The sequence below is a fragment of the Lycium ferocissimum genome, chromosome 10, assembly GCF_029784015.1.
Source record: "Lycium ferocissimum isolate CSIRO_LF1 chromosome 10, AGI_CSIRO_Lferr_CH_V1, whole genome shotgun sequence".
Classification (NCBI taxonomy): domain Eukaryota; kingdom Viridiplantae; phylum Streptophyta; class Magnoliopsida; order Solanales; family Solanaceae; genus Lycium; species Lycium ferocissimum.
The window spans coordinates 18,330,066-18,350,893 of NC_081351.1; the positions used below are offsets into that span (position 1 = coordinate 18,330,066).

At 36.1% G+C, this 20,828-nt stretch overlaps 1 protein-coding gene and 1 long non-coding RNA gene across 3 annotated transcripts; both read right to left on the reverse strand.

Annotated features, from left to right (window-relative positions):
• Positions 1–3,633: 3,633 nt before the first annotated feature.
• Positions 3,634–6,839, reverse strand: LOC132032662 (small ribosomal subunit protein uS4y). The gene is made up of 3 exons (XM_059422327.1): positions 6,702–6,839; positions 5,010–5,391; positions 3,634–3,946 (listed from the first exon to the last, which is right to left on the reverse strand). The coding sequence occupies exons 1-3, from the start codon at positions 6,727–6,729 to the stop codon at positions 3,763–3,765; spliced, it is 594 nt and encodes a 197-aa protein (XP_059278310.1). The 5' UTR covers positions 6,730–6,839; the 3' UTR covers positions 3,634–3,762.
• Positions 6,840–10,632: 3,793 nt separating this feature from the next.
• Positions 10,633–17,950, reverse strand: LOC132032664 (uncharacterized). 2 transcript variants are annotated; one of them, XR_009408572.1, is made up of 3 exons: positions 17,186–17,950; positions 11,023–11,220; positions 10,633–10,886 (listed from the first exon to the last, which is right to left on the reverse strand). It is a non-coding gene; the product is annotated as an uncharacterized LOC132032664 (long non-coding RNA). The 2 variants fall into 2 exon arrangements; XR_009408571.1 differs by lacking the exon at positions 10,633–10,886 and having other exon boundaries at positions 10,908–11,220.
• Between the last annotated feature and the right edge of the window lie 2,878 nt (positions 17,951–20,828).

Consider the following 20,828-nt stretch of genomic DNA (forward strand, 5'->3'; position numbering starts at 1 on the left):
GGGCCTGAATGGGATTCGCAGAATTGCCCTTCTTTTGGAAATCTTTTAGTTTTGCCCCTCATATTTGAAATCTTTTGGGGTGGGCGTTCGGTTTTTCAGTTCAATTTTTTTAAAGTTCGGTTCGATTTTTCAGTTTCAATCTTTTGAAAGTGGACACCGAATACCGCACCGAATTAGTTCGGTTCGGTTCGATTTTTTGAAGTTCTGTTCGATTCGATTCGGTTTCGATTTTTCTAATTCGATTTTTTTTTAGCAATTACACATCTCTCCATTTATTTCCATTTTTCCTTCTTGATTGCTTCGAGTTACAGAGTTTACGCTAGACTAAATGTTTGAAGGTTTGATGACTTTAGAATCCAACCATAGTGATCATCCACGCATACAAGATAATATCTTCTATATACAAAATATAATGTATTATTCAACGTACAATAAAATCATACGAGGTATATGAAATTTTATATAGTGTATAATCAAATTATGTGAGTTATATCTAATTTATTATAATAGGTGAAATAAATTATATGAATATTATTTTATGTATAAGATTTTTATTATACTATATATAATAAAAATCAACACTCAAATTATTATTATACTTGTGTTCAATATCCTGTAGTGTTAAATGAAAACTGAGATTTTATTTTTTATGGAACAATGAAAGAAGTTGAGAATAAGGAGGAAGTAGAAAAGGTAAGAAAAAAATGCTGAAAAAAAATCTTGCAGAATAAGGAGGAAGTATGAAATTGTATAAAAGCAGTTATACTATGAACAACAAATAGGTATTGGAGTTATTCACGTACAAGGGTTTCCTTATATATAGCAATTTGATTTACTATAAAACACTTAACCTGCCATGTAATGTTTAATAACATTTAGTTGCTAAGAGTATGTAAATATTATAATATTATTGTTTACTTATGTTTTTTTCCCCAAAAAAAATTGAATTCATGTAGTAAATCTTCAAAAAAAAAAAAAAAAAAACTTCGGTTAAACCGAAATACCGAAGAACCGTTGACCCGGAACCAAACACCGAACCGAAACACCGAATTTGTTATAAAAAAATCGAAATCGAACCGAAAAATCAAAAAAACTGAAATCGAAAAACCGAATTAATTCGGTTCGGTCCGATTTTTCAGTTTTCGGTGTTTATGCCCGGCCCTAGAAATCTTTAAATTTTGCCTTTTGGCTAAAACCCATGGGTTCCAGGTTCGAACCCCCAAACAATCAAAATTTAAAAAAAAAATCGCAAGGCAGAGTTTAAATTTCGCTATGCCCCCACCGACATATACTTGTGAAGGAATTACCAAAGTTATATCGGACCCGGCATACTTGTGCCTTATGGGCAGACTTGGCATAAATATGCCGGATCTGGCATAACTTTAGTAATTCCTTCACAAGTTTATGCTGGTCCCAGATAAAAGTTTGCCCATTAAAAGTATCTGGACCCGCATAAACTTGTGAAGGAATTACCAAACTTATGCCGGACCGATACTTATGCCTTATGGCAGACTTGGCATAAGTATGCGGTCCGACATAACTTTGGTAATTCCTTCATAAGTTTATCTGCCGGTCCCGCATAAAAGTTTGCCCATTAAAAGTATGCCCCCAATAAACTTGTTAAGGAATTACCAAAGGTATACCGGACAAGCATACTTATGCCAAGTACGCCCATAAGGCATGAGTATCTGCCGGACCTTGCTTGCAATTTTTTTTTTTTTTTTATACTTAAGCGGGGTTCGAACTCGAACCTCATGATTTCGCGTGAACGCTCGTAGTTGCAACGCGAAGGCAAAAATTAAAGACCAAGAATATGAGGTATAATTTAAAGACCACAAATATGAGGGGTAAAATTTAAAGACTACCCCAAAAGAAGGGCAATCCGCGCAAAAAAATGTCTCAAAACTAAACTGGATTCAACATTAAGCCCAATACACTTGACCCAAAGTGATTGGGTCATTTGCACTTTTGTATGCCCTCAAAACCCTTTTTTTGCGCGGATTATTCTTCATTTGGGGTGGCCTTTAATTTTTGGCCTTCAAATTGATAGTCTTTAAGTTTTGCCCTTCGCCTAATACCTCGAGGTTATGAGTTTGAACCCCAGCTCAGTAAAAAATTTCACAAGACAAAATTTATTCTGCCTCAGATAGAATTTTGCTAATCTGTGCATGCAATTTCTGCCTAAAGGACAAAATTTAAAGACCACCATTTTGAGGGATAAAAATTAAAGACTACCCCCAGCGAAGGACAATCCTGCAAATTGGCCCCCTCAAAACAAACAACTTTTTCAGGGTGCATAAATTTATATTTTGTATCATAATATCCTACAAATTATGTCCTACTCCCTTAAAGAACTCATACCCTATTAGGCATAAGTTTGATTTTAAAGAATAAAAATTACAAATTAGCCTATTTGAAGCGCAAACCGTGCAATTTCTTTCTTTGGCCACTCATCTTATTTTCTGGAAAAATTCACAAACAATGATTTTTCAGCCTCTATAATTGAAAAATAGTTACTGTCTTGAAATTTCAAAGTATACAAATTATTCTGGAGTTTTACTTGTGAAATTTAAAGCTCTAGGATAGTAGCTATTTTTTTAAAGATATATACGAAAAGTGATAAGTGGGTGTTATTCGCTATATTACTCCCTTCCAACTACTCCTTTAATTCAGCATGCTCCCCAAAATTTACCACAAATGTTACAACAAAAATAACAAATGCAGAGTGAACTTTCAAAAAAGGCTCTAACTTGGGACAACCTATGCAAAGCAAGAGCATAAGGAGGATTAAACATACTTGATGTGCAAATGTGGAATAAGGTAACGACTGTGTGTCGCACCGCTGCAGTGCGGGTCACTCTCCCGTGTGGTTTGCGGCCTATCGCACAGGTTTCGTTTGTGCGCCTTGTGCAAGACCAAGCGAATGCAACGGGTTCCCATGTCATCAAAAAAAAAAAAAAAAATCTGCTACATTTCTCCCTTCCGACTATTCTTTTGATTTATAACTCAATCTTGCTCGCCAAAATTTACACCAAATTTCTTAACAAAACAAAAAATGCAGAGTATTTATTTGATCTTGTATATTAGGAACATCATTAAAGATTTATGCATTAAGGTGATTAGAGATGTAACTTCCTCAATTCGCTTTTCCTTAATATTTCAGTCATAGAGCGGTTGAATATTAACTGTAGTAATTGGAATGTTATAGCCAGCTGAAACAAACGATCAAAATCACTTAAACTAATTTTATTATAGAGCTGAATTCTGATATTTCCTTAGTCCATCTTTCATCAGTTCTTTAAAATGAACCCTTTTTTTTTTACATGACTTAGAAATAGCATATGTTTTGGTGGTTAAATTTCCTTTTGTTGACTCATTATAGAGAGGTATAATCATGAAATACTCAGTGACAATAGTTTTGTAGTTGAAAATTGTTTCAATTTATAGGTACATTAAAATGATGGGACGAAATATGCGCTCCAATACTGTATTCAATTGGACAAAGTTACTTGCATACTCTCCAAGTCAATTATGAAATAAACTTTAAGTCGATGTGTTGAAGTTTGATCAAGAAATTCTGAAATTTAAGTCTTGAAGTTTGGATTTAGATCAAATTCATATCCAGACATATTCCTCTAAAAAACCAGGTCAATTGCTTCAAAGTAAATTTAGTCCAAAGCCTAGAGTGCAAAATTCACTTAAAATTGCAGATAAGAGACAATACTATATGGGCATCAAAGCTCCACATATGTAACTAGGTGATCATTCTTCATCTTCCTCATCTCCATCGCCACCGGATGCCTTCTTTGCAGCAGCTTTCTGGTTCCTTCGCTTCACTCTTCCAGGGCGACCACCACCGAAAGGACTAGTGAGAGAGAAGTCAATGTGCTTCTGTGAGTCGACTCTCACCATAAAGGATGGAACATTCACCACCTGTCTTCCGACCCTGCAATGCAACGACATTAGTAAGTGGAAATCCTAAGTAAAAGAGAACTGAGGAAAGGAAACCTAAGTGGAAAGTCGAGTGCAGAGTGTTAGAACGTCGAATTGATGTTCACAGAAGTAAATGAAGAACCAAATATCTGAAGGAATCCTTCAGGGAGGTTAGTGATAAGACGGAATCAGCTGCATACACGGTAAAAAACATATGATTATCCAAGCTTCATGGGATCAACTTTCAGCGCGTTAACAAATAATGTAATAGATGACACATCAAATTGCTGCTTCATCTAGTTAAAAGGAAAATAAATCTACCGGTGGGAGTTTTATAACTACAAATTTAGCTTCTAACAAGACTTGGAAACTAAAACCACCTTCAGATGCATCAACATGAATTGCAGTGAGCAGATAAAACATGAGATTCTCAAGAAGCAGTCTAGATTCTCAAAATATTATACTTCAATCAGACTCCTTGTTTATGAAGCAAAAATCATTTTAGCATATCCTTGTTGACATACTATTATTCTGATTATTGTTTCTCACCAATTCACTGTGAGAATATTGATTTCTTTCAATTAAACCAATGGAGATCATAGATTAATTGCATCGCATAATGCTTCCAAAATAAAAACAACCTCTCAGTTAAAAGAAACAATCTTTATCAAATGAGGTTCAGCAGCTTCAGACTAAAAATTCTCATTCCGTAGTTAGGCATCTAGATGAGTCTTTGGGACTTCTCTAAAGAAAAAGTAAAAACCTCAATAAGGACCTACGAGAAAAGCACATCTATATATAAAAAAACTCCCTGAACATCATATTTATATTAAAGTTCTTTAGCGGAAAACCAAGACTCATAAATGATTTCTTAGAAGGAATATCAAAATGAGAGGATGATCCGAACATCCCCTCAAAATGTCTGATCAAAGGCTAGAACAGTTCACCCATCACACATACTATTGCATTCTAATCAACAATTCTAAAAAGGAATTCACTTCAGAAGTACTGCTTTAAAAAGTAGACTAAGCTATATTTTCTTGAACTTCGCCACTAAAACTAGAAATAAATTTTACCTGATATGCCTTTGCCTAATTAGCACTCTAGCATGGTGGATTGACTTGGCCATGCCAGTCTTGAAGACAAGGGTTTGGAGACGACGCTCAAGAAAGTTCTCCACAGTAAGAGCCAAGACATAATCGAGCTTGTTCTGGCTCTCATCCAATAATCCATATCTGTTCATCCTTCTCAAAAGTGCCTCACCTTCAAAAATACGACGTGGGTCTTTCTCATCCAAGGTCAGAAGCATTCTAGCAGCATTTCTGATACGGCTCAAAGCATACTGAACTCGCCAAAGCTCCCTTTTGCACCTCAATCCATATTCTCCTACAAGCTTCAACTCTGCGTCCAATCGCTCCTTCTCATAGGGACGTCGAGGCTTCTTAAAGGTCTTCCCGTCTGAAGTACACACCCCCAAAAATATAAAAATTAGTATCTGCTAAAACGATTTAAGAAAAAGTCACCTACAGAAACAATGGTTCATAATTGACAATCATTAGAAGGAATCAATGCAAGTCACTAATTTTTACGTGTGTTTAGGAGTGGCAAACAGGCAGGTAGGATCAGATATGGGTGGGTCGAAAACAGGTTAAACAAAAAGAGGTAAATATCATATCCGCCCATATTTAACATGGATAAAAATGGGTTAACCAACAGATCCATCTGGACATCCATTTTTAGTTGATAATATGGATATTATACATATCTGATCTATTTTTAAATGGTCAGTTATACAACCCATATTTAATGGGTCGGATTGGATGGTTACTTGTTTTTTTAACCATTTTGCCAGCCCTAGCTGTGACCATGACGAAATGAGATTCTAATAAAAAGACATAAAGCAATAAAATCAACCCTTCTAAATTTATGCATCTGTATTACTAAGAAGACAATCATACAAAAACAGACATCAATGCCAAAACGAGCTGGGGTCAGGTACTTATATATATCTTTCTGATCAATTTTGGGCATGTTTTGTTTCAATAATCAATGATTAGTCCTAAATCTTTTAGATCATATAAATCTCTTCTTACCACCTAGTGGTAACTTTTAACTGATTGAATTTATATCAACGCTGATCTAAGTAGCTTTAAAGTAACTTATTAACCACACCTAGACTATAACCATCAAAGTAGACACTACAAGTTGCTTAGATTCCTATCAAATACTCTAAAAGAAACAGCGAGAAATTAACAGGCCAAAAACATAGGCATAATACATAGATAAGACACATAAATTTTAGCCTCTAATTTCAGTTGAATACTCCAACCTACAAAATGATCGTCTAGACACCTGAACACCTCCCCACTGTGTCCGTTGAACACTTCAACTTTACAAAATGATCATCTAGACACCTCTAATAATTTATGTGTCACGTCAGCATCAGGCGTACACGAGACACAGTGCGGACAAGTTGAGGTGTCTAGACGTGCATTCTCAATGCTGGAGTGTTTAGTTTAGTTGCCAGTTGAGGCAAGTTAAGGTGTCTATTTATGTAATTATTCAGACATTAGACATTAAATAAATAAATAACACGCAAAGCGGATGAAGAGAAAGAACACAAATCTGATGTGTAATAATTTTTAAACATGCTTCATCAGATATCACAAGGACTAAAATCAGAATATAACTTTAATTTAGGGACCAAAAATGCTATTATCCCAATAAATAGGTAAAGGAAAAAAAAAAAAAGGACATTGAAGACTTACAGTTACGATAAAAGTTGACGTGCACCATGTTTACCGGTCACCGGCGGCGCTGTCGTCGGCGATCTGCTGAAGGAAGAGGGGATCAGAAACTAGGGTTTGCAACTAGTAGTCCTTTATATTAGCCAAAACCCTAATGGGCTACAATATTGACAAAATGACTTGGGTTTAACGCTAGGCCCAGTATCTATCTGTCATATCTTGTTTGGGAAAATAACACTGTGTCTGTTTGGAGAAAATATTTACCCGAAATAGCCCATATTTCGAATATTGCATGAAATGGTCATTTTATACATTATTATACACTTTTATACAAGATTTATACATTGTATATGGTAAGTGTATAATGTTATATATCGTGTGTGTAAACGTCGCTGTAAAAAAAAAAATTAGCTATGTGGATGTAAATTAAAAATACGGTTATGTGAATGTAATATTTTATGTTGGATTGTATATTATTGAAATTATCCCGTATTGTTTCCCGATTTTTCTATTGCATGTTGTCTCCTTTGCTTTATTATCATTCTCCTATTACTTATTTATTCGTCTATTTCTGTTTTTTATTAGCATCTGTTTTTTTGTTACTGATACTGTTTTGTTCTTTGTTATGATATTTCCTTTTCAAACTTGTTTTAAACTCCTTTATTTGAGCCGAGCTTCTTTCAGAAACAAATTCTCCACTTTCACAAGGTAAGGGTAAGATTGTCTATACTTGACCCTCCAAAACCTCATTTAAGGAATAATAGATATGTTGCTGTTGTATAGTGACCCGAATGACAGAATAAAACTTTGAGAAATTAACTAAAATGTTTTGTGCCATCTTAAATAATTGTTCCAAAAACTAACTTTAAAATTATATTACACTTTGTAATTTTACAAAATATATATAAGTATTCAGCATGTACGTAGGTTAGAAAAGTATACAATTCAGTTGTTGTATATCTCAATCGTATACAACGATGTGTTTCACCTATTTTTATTGATGTATACCTTCGCGGTATACAATTAACATAATTGTATATTTTGAAGGTTAATGTACCATGTAATATTTTACGATCGAAATCTATAAATAGATACAAGCAAAGTAATTTTTTACGGAACTTCATCTCAATTCATTTTATTTTGTTTTTATATAAAAGCTCGTCTAATTTACAATTCAACCCCGCTCCCCAATCTTAGATTCTTAAAACTTTTTTTGATAAATTTTATTCGAAAGCATGACCTATATTATGTAAAGTATATATTAGAAAAGAAAAAAATCGGCTTTTGGTTATGAATGAGAATTATTTTTCAAAAAAAAAAAAAAAACAGTGAAAGATTAATTATAATATTTTAGCAAATTGGAAATATGTATTTATTAAAAATTAAAAATAATGTGTAATTGTTAATTGGTGCAGTGATGTAAAATAAAGAGTTGAAATATTTAAAATATAACTTTTTCCCAAAAATGAAAGAAATATTTTACCACTTTTGGTGGGGAAAAAAAAATCGGCAACTAAATATTAGTAGAAAATAACTTATTTTCTTTTCTTGTTGGTTTTGAATTGTAGTCGGTGGTTGCAACTCATCTAATATTATTTTTGTGCATGGCTTCAACTTCATCAATATCATTCTTCTTTTCTATCTTTATAGCTTATACCTCTTTAGTATTCACGAATAATTTGTCACAACAAACTTTTTTTTACGCAACCACTAAGTAACCTTAGTGGAGGTATATTTTAAGCACCCTTACTTGTATCCTCATCTGCTTGTAACCTTTCAGAATCACTTTATGATTGTGATTCCCCAGAAATTTCTGGTGGTTCTTTTTAGGCTTGTCTTCCCCCGTGTTGTTGACTTCTTGATCTTCTATATTATTTGCCTTTTTCTTTTCTGCATTGGAAAAAGAAGCACAAGAACTTGCATCATGATTCACATAGATCTCTGTTCCCTCTTCCCTGTGTATCCCTTCTTCTCCATTCTCATAAGTGTTGTTATTCTCCATTTCTTCTTGGTGTAGTAAGGATTTAGATTGTACTTCTTGATAGGAATATCCTTCATAATTACCTTCAGAGTCTGTGCCTTCAACTTCGTCTACCCTATCACCCATTTTGTTTTTGTTTCATCAATTGATTTCCCCCTTATTTCCTCAATTATTGCTCGGGGATTGCATTAATTTCTTTTTTGGTAAGAACCTGGCCAAAGCTAGCCTCCTCACATGGTTTTGCACCCAGTCTCTCCTCTTTTCTATCCAGATCCTGTTTTCCATCATTATTAGTCTTCACCTCTCCATCTACCTTGTTGCTGATATTGTTACTGCTTACAGTTCATTCCTTGATATTGCCAGCATGATCCTCCTTGATATCATCTTCCCCTTCACTTATTAAAGCCTCAAATTTGTTTTTGTATGTATCTGACTGGCTACATCATTTTTAACTTCATGCCCATCTGTCACCTTTATTGGGTTGTCGACTTCCTCATCCATCTTCTTATCCTTTTTGGGATTCCGTTTCTGCATAACTCCAACCACTTTACCACTTGTCAGAATTTTCATAGGTTGCTTATGGTTATTAGTATCCTTTTTGTTTGTCGTTTGTGAATCAGATGCTAGTTTTTTTATGTTCTCTACTCCTTGTACTTCCACTTGTGTTTTTTTTCTTTTTGTCCTTCTCAATTCCACTTGTATTTTCCTCTTTTGCAGGTCTCAACTCTAGATTCAGAACTCTGCACTCAAGTTCATTATAACTTTAGTGGAGGAGACTACTAAAGTCAACTATGGATTGAGAACTCTGCACTCAAGTTCAAAACAATACTTGGGAAGATGATCGTATCTATGTCTACCATTACAGTTCTCTCCACCCTAGTCTCTTCATTGATAATGTCCATTTGAACATTTTTTAGTAAATCTGAAGTCATAACCAAAGTGAAAATAAAAAACGCTCTCTTCTTTCTTACCAAAAATATAAAAACCCTAAAACTTTTGAACGATTCATGGCCACAGCGCCCGGCAACCAGCCACCACCGGTGGCTGGTTTGCCCCCAACTACCCTACCCAATAATATTCCTAAACTTAATTATGCGACAGCTTTACAACCAGCCGAGGAAACAAAAGTCTTGGATCTTAAACCTATTACATATTTACATGGGGAACCAACTATGTCGTGGACAAAAAAGGAGTTTGAAGAATTGGCACGACGTCAAAATTTAAAACAGTGTTTTAAAAGGCGTTTTCGGGGCGAGCCCTGGGGCGGGGCGTATCAAAAATGCCCCGGGGCGATGGGTCGGGGCGAAAGTCCCCAAAGGCGTATGCCCAACAATTCGGGGCGTACGCCCGGACGTTCGGGGCGTACGCCCGGACGTTTGGGGCGAGTTTTTTTTGTTGGTGCGTGTTGGGCGTAAGCCCAGAAAACTTCTTCAAACTAAAACGAAATTTGTTAAATAAGTCCTTAATATAATGCGCAAATTCTCAAAAGTCAACATGTAATTACTCAAATGTTTTAAAAAGGAACTGAAGCATTAAATTTAAAAGTCAAGACCTTTTTTTATTGCTAGAATGCCTAATATATATTCTTTTCCAATTATTTATCTTGTCTTCTACTATCTCAAAAAAGTAACGAGCAATCACTTGTACTTGTAAGTAGCGTATAATAGACTATTCTAATTAGTTTTTTTGTGAGGGTGGAGATATATATATATATATATATATATATCACTTATTTATAGTTTTCTTCAATTTTTTACGCTATTTCACCTATTTAAAAGTATTTATTAGAATTATATCATTTTATAAAATACTAAAAATTAAAACCCCATGGGGCTTACGCCCCGTGCCTCGGGGCTTACACCTCACTGAGGCAGACGTAAAACGCCCCGCCTTACGCCCTCGCCTTTTAAAACATTGATTTAAAATATGCGGTGATTGCGAAATTCTCTTATGGTCGACTAGATTTGCAAGTATTGAAGAAGATCCTTCCAATTAATTGGAGATTAAAGGTCGATGCGACATTGGTTTTCTAGAGGAGAGACACATACTACTACGCCTCTCTTTACTTGAAGATTATGCAAAGACTTACATCAACTGCGTGGGAAATACAATATAGGGGAAGGATCTATCCTTTGAGGAGCTTAATATGAGATTCATGGTTTAACCCGGACGAGGAAACAACAATTGCAGTGGCATGGATTTCATTCCCTGGTTTACCCACAAACCTATTTGATAAAGAATCAATGTTTTCAATGGCTCAAGCAGTAGGCAGGCCTTCGGTAATTGACAAAGCAACAATTAATCAAACTAGGCCTAGTTGTGCACGTGTGAAGGTGGAAGTTGATATGTTGAAAGAATTACCAAAAAGAATACATATTAGTTGTGTAGACGAGGATACTGGAGAAACAAAGGCTAAATGGCAAAAAATACAATACGAGTATCTGCCTAAATATTGTACCCAATGCAAACTACAGGGACATGACATACATAATTGTTGGGTTGTTCATCCAGAGTACCGGCCCAAGAAGGAGGATCCAAAGCCAGAAGAGATATTTGTGCCTGCAATAACCAAACAGAAGCAAGTGATGGAGGAAGATCAGCAACTGGTTACCAAAACAACTGCAGCAAAAGGTAAAGGATTGAATGGCAATGGGAACTACAATGGCAATAACACAAGATGGAATGTTGTGACAAATAAGAAGAAAAGAAACAACAATGTAGATGAGATGCAAAAAGCTACAGACAACAATAATGTAGCAAATATGCAGAAAGAAAAAAGAAAAATGCAGGAAGAGAACAAGGGCAATGCTTTTGAGGTACTGAAAAAACTATAGAGGAAGAGCAATCAGTGGAGATAGTGCATGAGAAGATGGATAAGAAATCAGAAACCGCAAAACCATGGGTTGAATATGCTTTTGGTAAAACACAAAATGAGACCGAGAATGACAAGAATCAAAATGAAGGGGATTGCAAAGGCAACTAGCAAGGCAAATAAAGAGGAAGGCAACGGTATAACAAATTCAGTTCAAAACAATGATAATGAGGCAAAGACAAAGTAACAATAACGCCACACAACAACAAGACAAGGAAGAGCAAGAAAAAGACAATAAGGAAAAGGGAAAGAACAAAGGAATTACTACCAGTCAATCTCAACAAAAAGAAGATAAATATGATCAAGAAGCCAAGGAAACTGAACAAGAAGTGAACAAGCCAGATGCACCAAATACTGCAGAGGAACTACATGAGAAGGAGAAAATGGTACATGATATGGACCTCAATAAGGAGCCTGATAAGCCTCTTGATGAAGTCACTGACATAACAACTGGAGATACTGTGGGAGAGGAATACAAGGAGTCCACAAATGACAATCAATCATCATCTACTGGAAATAAAGAAGAAGAACTGGAGAAACATGGAGATACAACAATTCAGAACCCAAATGCAATGGAAATGGTAGATGAAAATATGAAGGACAAGGGCAATAATAATAAGATGGCAGACATGACCATAGAGGGTGCTACACAGGAGAAGAACAATCAGTTAATAGCCAAGAACTTTGAACCAGGATATCAACAACAGGCAGAGAGGGCTAGTAACAAAGAGATTGATATAGGGGATGATCAGGAGATGGAGGATCAAGATGTAGTACAGAGCATGCACAAGGCCATGAACAAAGCAGGCATCTCACCAAGACACTTAGCAAAATAAAAAAAAGAGAATATCAGAAAGCCAGTCAGGGAGAAAAGTGTACCACCAACAATTACTGAGGGTGTACAGACAAGGAAAACAGCTTCTAAATCTAAAATTTCCCAATAAATAGTGCATTGATATGGAATATTAGATCTGCTAATACACAACAAGCTTTTGAAAGAGTTGTGATGTTAAACAGACAGAAAAAATTCAATTTTATTGCTTTGATGGAACCTTTTCAACATCAAAGATATATTGAAATGTACAAACTATGGGTGGGCATGTCAACATCTTGGTCTAATAGCAACGGTAAAATCTGGGTTTTTATGGAAGAAGGATATCAGGTGGAACCTCAGATGGATACAGACCAATTATTATCATTGAAGTTGACAAACCTAGATGGTGGACAGGAGCTGATCATTACCATGATATATGCCAAAGACAGATAGAGCAACTAGAGTGACTCTATGGAATGATTTATTTCATATTTCAAACACCATCAATTCACCATGGCTTGTGGGAGGTGATTTTAATGTGATAGTGGATGAAATAGAAAAATATGGCGGTCTAGATGTACCATTTGTAGAAGTGGAAGATTTCAACCATTGTATAAATATATGTCAGCTTACAAATGTGGGATTCGAGGGCAGTATGTATACGTGGTGGAATGGCAGATCAGATGAACAATGCATTTTCAAGAGATTGGATAGGTGTTTATCTAATCAGGAGTTACAAGACCTATATCCTAATCTAGAAGTGGAACATCTTATCAAACAGGGATCCGATCACTCTCCATTACTACTTACTTGCAAGGAAGACAGTAGGATCATAAGGAAGACTTTCAGATTTTTGAACTTCTGGATTGAGCATCCTACTTTTAAGGAGATTGTTAAAGCTAACTAGACAAGACATCATGAAGTAGATCCCTTTTTCATTTTCCATAGTAAACTGAAAAATTTAAGCAAAGTATTGTCTCAATGGAGTAGAGATACTTATGGTGATATTTTCAGACAGATAGACACTTTGGAAGAAGTGGTTAAAATTCATGAACAAGAATTTGAAGAGAATCTAATAGGAGCTAATAGGGAAAGATTGCAGAAAGTACAGGCTGAACTGATCAAATTCTATGCTGTGGAAGAACAATTCTAGAAACAGAAATCTGGTATGCAATGGTTCTTTGATGGTGACAGAAATACCAAGTTCTTTCATGCACATATTCAAGGTAAGAGAAAGAAATTGCAACTAACTAGAATTCAAAACCAGAATGGTGTTTGGCTAGAAAGGGAAGAGGAGATAGTGGAGGAAGCAATTCAGTTCTTTCAGAATCAGTTTACTATAGAAGCTGAAACTACAAAGTTTGACATACTAGAAAAGGTTCCTATACTAATCTCAGATGAACAGAACATAGAGATTAATGAATTTCCTGAGGAGAATGAAGTCAAGAATGCAGTATTTGGGTTGAATGCTAATAGTGTAGGGGGTCCTGATGGGTACACTGGAAAATTCTATCAAGCTGCCTGGGATATTATTGCAAAGGATGTCATCAAAATGGTACAAGCTTTCTTTTGTGGCCATGAACTGCCAAGGTATATCACATGCACTAATCTAGTGTTACTACCAAAGAACAAGGAGGTGGTTACTTGTTCAGATTTGAGGCCAATTAGCCTGAGCAATTTCATCAGTAAGGTATTCTCTAGAATTATTCATGATAGAATTGTAAAGCTATTACCCCAGATAATTTCACCTCAGCAGACAGGTTTTGTGAAGGGCAGAAGTATAGTGGAGAACATATTATTGGTGCAAGAAATTGTTCATGATATAAAGATAAGGGCCAAGCCAGCCAACACATTTATAAAATTGGATATGGCAAAGGCGTATGATAGGGTATCCTGGCTTTTCTTGACAAAGGTACTTCAAAAATTGGGTTTTGGAGAAAGGTTAATAGATATGGTTTATAGAATCATCTCTAATAATTGGTACTCAGTATTGATAAATGGTCAGGCTCATGGGTTCTTTAAATCATCAAGAGGAGTAAAGCAGGGTGATCCACTATCACCTACTTTATTTATCATAGCTGCAGAATGCATGACCAGGGCACTAAATGCTTTACACTACAAGGAAGGATATGTGGGATATGGTATGCCTAAGTGGAGTCCCTATATCAATCATTTGGCATATGTAGATGATACAATCATTTTCACATCTGCACAGCCACAAACTTTGAAGCTTGTGATGGATACTTTGGCAGAATATGAACAAATTAGTGGTCAAAAAATCAACAAAGAGAAGAGTGTTGTATATCTACACCACTCTGTCTCTCAGACCTTGACTAACAGTGTGGCTGATATTACAAATATTCCCAAAAAAGAGTTTCCATTCACATACTTAGGGGTACCTATTTACTATGGAAGAAGAAGAGTGGCACATTTCAAGGAGATCACTGATAAAATTCAGAATAGGTTGAATTCATGGATTGGCAAATTATTATCGATAGGTGGAAGAACTACTCTCATCAGTCATGTCCTTCAGAGTATGCCAATTCATTTGCTTTCAGCATGTGATCCTCCATCAGGAATATTTGCACAGATTCATAGATTGTTGGCTAAGTTCTTTTGGAGTAACTCAATAGGGAACTCTAGTAAACATTGGTCATCTTGGACCACATTATGTCACCCTAAAGAGGAGGGAGGAATGGGATTTAGATGTTTGCAGGACATGTCCAAGGCCTTGTTTGCTAAACTATGGTGGAATTTTAGAACAAAATAATCTTTGTGGAGGACCTATATAAGCAATAAGTACTTAAAAAGGAATAATGCACTTGTAGCACAGTGGATAGGGGAACTTATGTATGGAAGAAGATATTGCAGTGCCGAGATAACATAGAAGGTGAAATATGGTGGCAACTTAAGCAAGGAGACTCCTATTTTTAGTTTGATAATTGGACTGGCAAGGGAGCTTTGTATCATAGAATACCAACAAATTTTCATTGTGATCTCACCATAGTTCAACTTAAAGAAGTTCAGGCAGAAGGGAGGTGGAAGGAGGAACAAATAAGGGGTCTAGTACCTGAAGAGGTGGCCAACCACATTTTGCAAGCTATTAAACCACCTACAGGTGGGGAGTTTCTTGATAAGGCGTTCTGGAAATTAGAACCTAGGGGTGATTTCTCAGTTAGCTCAGCTTATCAGGTAATGAGACAGAGAAGGGAGCCAAGCAAAATCTATGAGTATATGTGGATTAAAGGTCTTCCAATTAAGATTAGTTTCTTTATTTGGAGATTATGGAAAGCCAAATTGCCTCTAGATGATACTCTTAAGAAATGGGGTTTTCATTTTGCTTCAAGATGTAGTTGTTGTCAAACTCCACAAGAAGAAACTGTTGCACATGTTTTCCTTAACTCTACTGTTGCACAAATTGTCTAGAAGTGTTTCAGTGGACCAGCAGGTATTAACATTACAGGGCTTCAACTTAGTCAGGTGATATCAGCATGGTGGGAAACATCAGTCAGTATTCACATTAGTAATATTTATCAGGTGGTACCATCAGTTATAGTATGAGAGTTATGGAAAAGAAGAAACACTATTCTACATGGAGGTAAAGTGTCAGTTAACAAGGTGAAGTATCACATCATGCATAATATAATTCTATTTATGCAAGTTAGAAGGAAGAATTTCAGATATGCCCCATATAACTGGTTTGATTTGGTAAGAGCACTACATTCTTATTCTTCTAAGTTGAAGATTACTCAAGTATGCTGGAGACCCCCTGATACAGGTTGGTTAAAATGCAATACTGATGGTACAACTAGGAGAAATCCTGGAAAAAGTTCTTGGAGCTACTGTCTTAGGAATGCAGCAGGAGATTTGATTTTTGCTCAATCTCAAGCGATGAAGAATGGCAATTACACAAACACACAAGCAGAAGCTGTAGCTATATTGCAAGCATTGAGATACATGGAAAGACAGAATATCCATCAAATGATTGTAGAAACTAACTCTATGCTGTTGAAGAATGTTATGGAGAGAAGGTGGCAGTGCGCTTGGCTAATCAACAACATAGTAGAGGAAATCTGGGGGATTATGGAAGGGAGGATAGTACTGGTTAATCACATCTTAAGGGAAGGGAATAAATTGGCTGATTTTCTTGCAAATATGGCTTTGGACAAAGGAGATTATACTGCTCATAACTTCCAAGAAATGGAGTCATGGGGAAGGAAGCTTATCAACAGTGATAAAAGTGGTCCACCATATTTGAGAATCAGAAACTGTAAAAGGTGATCTTATGGCAAAAAAGAGAAAAGCGGGGCGAGAACAGGAAAAAGGAGATGGAGATTCACTAGACATCAAAGTTCTCAAATTCTGTGGAAGGAGAGAATGGAGATGATTTTTTACATTAACACGTTTGCTTCATGTGCAGGTTTTATTTTTGTAGTGTATACAATTGGACATGTTCAAGCAATTGGACAAGACATTAACAGTAAGTGCACTGTGAAAATGGAAATTCAAGCACTTCAGGAAAGGGACACATCATCTACGAGGTTAGGAATCAAGAAACCATGGCAAGCATCAGCAGAAAATTTCAAAATAGACACAAACAGATGCAGATCGAAGACGAGAGTGGAACAACACACAAAGGGAAAAATGGGAATAAACACAAAATTCTCACATACAACACAGGCAAACCATGAAAGTACACAACATCAGGGACAAGGAACCATATCAAAAATACAATCGGAGCAACAACAACAACTCAGATCAGCTCCAACACAAAGACAAAACAAGAGAAAAATGGAAGCATAAAAAATTGAAATCAAGGAGGAGAACCAGCAACAAACCTGAGTTTCAGCAAGAGAAAGATGGAAGCAATCGAAGGGACAGAAGCTCCACCGGCGACAACATCGACACAAGGCCAACCCAACCACTGACTTACCTGGTCTTCACTTTCTAATTTTAGTTAGCTATTTGCATTTTGTTTTGTTTTGGACGTACAGACCTTTTATTTTCTGTTTTGAATAAATGAATAAAACAACCCTGGGTAATAAATGCCTAGTGGCCTTTAATTTTTTTTTTTTTTTTTTAAAGTAAATCTGAATTAAGATCTACCAAAACCTTTACCCTAAAACAACTAGGGCGTGTCTTGTTTATTGTTGCATGATCAAGATGTAATGTTTTTCCAATTGCAACAGCTAGTGGAAACAATGATTCCTTCACATAATATGTAGGCAGTAAATCCGAGAATGAGATCCAAGCCATGACTTTAGTGGTCTCCTACTCCAATTTGAAATTGGGATCATAGATCGAAGGTCTCATTTGATAATACATCCTTAGAGTTTAGCTAATATGAACCCTTTGAAGTTAATTCACATAGTCCTCCATTAGAGATAGTCGAATTAGCACATGCCTATGTCTAAAAACGCAGACTTGACATTCTCCTTTCATACCACATTGAGATGGTATTATCTTCCGAAGTTCCTCAATCTCTGGCCATCCATATGAGAATTTTCCTATAATAGCATATTGTAGGTTCTCAATTATGTTCATCCTAGAAACTTCATTTTCAGTCCATTGTATTCTTGGCACCTCATTAATGAAAGTGGAGGTTTAATTTTGTAACACCCCGTACCTTTAACCTAAGCTTTGACCATGATCCCAGACTTAGAAAACCCGATAAAGAATGTGAGAATTTGAAATTTCCTCTTCAGTTGTAAGATGGAGGTTTACGCCCATGAACAGTGACCGTATTTCAATTTACGGGTCGTAAACCGTTACCAAGGATTTCTGAACATTCTGGAATTTGGCATTTGGACGTTACGTTGTTAAATATGGACCGTATTTCAGTATACGGCCTATATTTCAAAACGTAAACTGGTATCAAGGATTTCTGAGCATTCTGGAATTTGACATTTGGATGTTACGTTGTTAAATACGGACTGTATTTCACAATATGGCCCGTATTTCAAAACGTATTTGGAATTTGGGAAAACTTCCTTGATGAAAGTTGTAGAGCTTTGAAATACCTTTCCAACGGTATATTGTAGGGATCAAACGGACATCTGTGCAAAGAGTTATGATCATTTCTTGAAGAGACGCGGTGCGGTCCTTTCGGAATACGGACCGTATTTCAAAATACGGCCATATTTCAAAATACGACGCCATCTTGTGCTGGACGTAAACTGCAATTTTTCAGAACAGTATATATTCGTCCATATCAGTTCAAATCATTATTTTTCATTCCTTCAAGCCCTAGAACGACCTCCTACCCTCTCCCATCATCAAGAACACCAAAGTAAGCCTACTCTAATTATTCTAACTCAATTCTAACATATACTCTAATGATCTAAACAAGAAATCATCATTCCTAAACTAGGGTTTTCAAGAAAATCCATCTCAAGGTTCAAGAATTCAAGATTTTGGAAACCCTCTTCAAAGCTCAAGTCTTTAATTCAAGTTTTGGAGCGACTAAGGTATGTAGAGTTACTATCTACGTGTGGGAACATCATTGTTTCTTCCCCACGCCTCATAATCCATAAATTATGATTCTCTACTAAAACTAGGGTTTCTATACCATGCTCATGATAACCCTAGGTCCATGTCCATGATTATATTATGTATGAATTGTTATAATTCCATCATTGAGTTCTTAATATTTCTTTATGATTATTGAGAATCCGTTCGTAATCCATGAAAACCCATATCTTGTATTCTATGGGTTCTTGCATGCATGTTTTTAAATAAAAAATGATTATTTCATGAATATCCTACATGTCTACAAGTTTTCATGCAACTATATTATATAATTACTGTCATGCTATGATACAAGATACACACATGCTAAATACAAGTTATTTCATGAAACCATATTTACAAGTTATTTCATGAAACCATGCTTACAAGTTATTTCATGAAACCATGCTTACACGTTATTTCATGAAACCATGTTTACAAGTTATTTCGTGAAATCATGATTACAAGACAAGTACAAGTTAATTCACGAAAATCATGGGCTTCTTAGCCAACTATATTATGTTCATGTTTTTGGGAGTTGCACGAATAAGGTAGCTCGGATAGCCCGAAACTACGTAGCCACCGTAGGACAAAGGATCGCTCCGCCCAAATAGGACGATACCTTAATTTTACACCGAATGGATCCATCGAACACGTTACCACCTCATACCCCGGCAAGGTATGGGGGCTCTGCTGGTCCGGCGAGGTACCAGACTCCACGTACCCACGTGGTGATATCACATGGTCGGTTTATGAAATGCTCTCCCTACTTGTCATGTTTTACTTATGTTATATATATATGTACTCATGCTCATGTTCATGTCTAGGTTTTCAGTTTCAGTTCTTATCATGTTATTTCATGTCCCATGTTATTTCATTCAGTTGCTTTACATACCCGACATTCAATGTGATGACGTCCCCTTTTATCGCCCCGGGGCGCATTTCACGATGCGTACGTATTTACGGACGCCGCATCCGCCGCAGGATTTGCTCGTATCACTCATTGGTGAGCCCCATCTCATTCGGGTTTAGTCGGTTATCTTTATTTTACTAGTCATGCATTTAAAGGTATCTTTGGCCTTGTCCGGCAGTACGTTTTCCGGTCCAAGATTCACGATTAGAGGTTTCATAGACTAGTCAGTTTAGTTATGTTAGACATGTAAGGTGTTTAGCCATCTTTGGCTCAACTCATGTTATTTCCGCATTTATGATTTAAACAAGTATTTCATTAAATTATTATGACATCTCATGTTTTATAAAAGCTCATCACGTTCATGCTATATTTCGCTTCACAGTATGCATTTCTCATGATGATTCAGCAAGCCATGTGGTTCGCTCGGTCACATGCAGTATAGCACCGAGTGCCGTGTTTCGCCCAGGCCATGGTTCGGGGCATGACAAATCTCAATAGTATCCACTTTGGTAGTTGTTTGCATAAGATCTCGCATTAACACAGGTTTTGGATTGGTATCTACATTTCCTTGCACAGAAATTGACAATTTGTTATTCAAAGTAGGGAAATCAGAATTGAAAGCAATGTTTATCGTCTGACCAAGCCCCCAAAGAAGTCGCGGCTGCCGGCCACCATGGTCATGACTGGTGGTTGCTTTTTAGGTTTAGGTTTTCAATCGCATGAGAAAGAAATTATATTTGTAAGGTTCAAAAGGTTCAAAACTTGAACTTATTGAACGTTTATTTGAAGTCGTAAAATAAAATAAATGAGACGGGTATACAGAGGGTTTGGTACCCACTTTTATGTGTGGATTGAGCCCTTGGGAATGGAAAGATTCTATAGGGAGTGTCGTCTCCATAAATGATCCCTACAATGTATAAAGATTAAAATGAGGCTTTCTAGTTATTTCATTCTCTTTTTGATGTTTCAAGTTCATGCACCAAAATTAGAAGAGAAAAAAGATAGTAGTATCTGATTTTGACAAGGTTCTTTAAAAATGTTTCTTTAGTCAGAATGAAATA

Excerpts from the sequence above, each read along its gene's own strand:
- LOC132032662 (XM_059422327.1), bottom strand. The coding sequence starts at position 6,729 with ATGGTGCACGTCAACTTTTATCGTAACT. Across the intron at positions 5,392-6,701 it reads CGTCAACTTTTATCGTAACT|ACGGGAAGACCTTTAAGAAG; the intron begins GTAAGTCTTCAA and ends TGTGTACTTCAG. Across the intron at positions 3,947-5,009 it reads ATTAGGCAAAGGCATATCAG|GGTCGGAAGACAGGTGGTGA; the intron begins GTAAAATTTATT and ends GTTGCATTGCAG.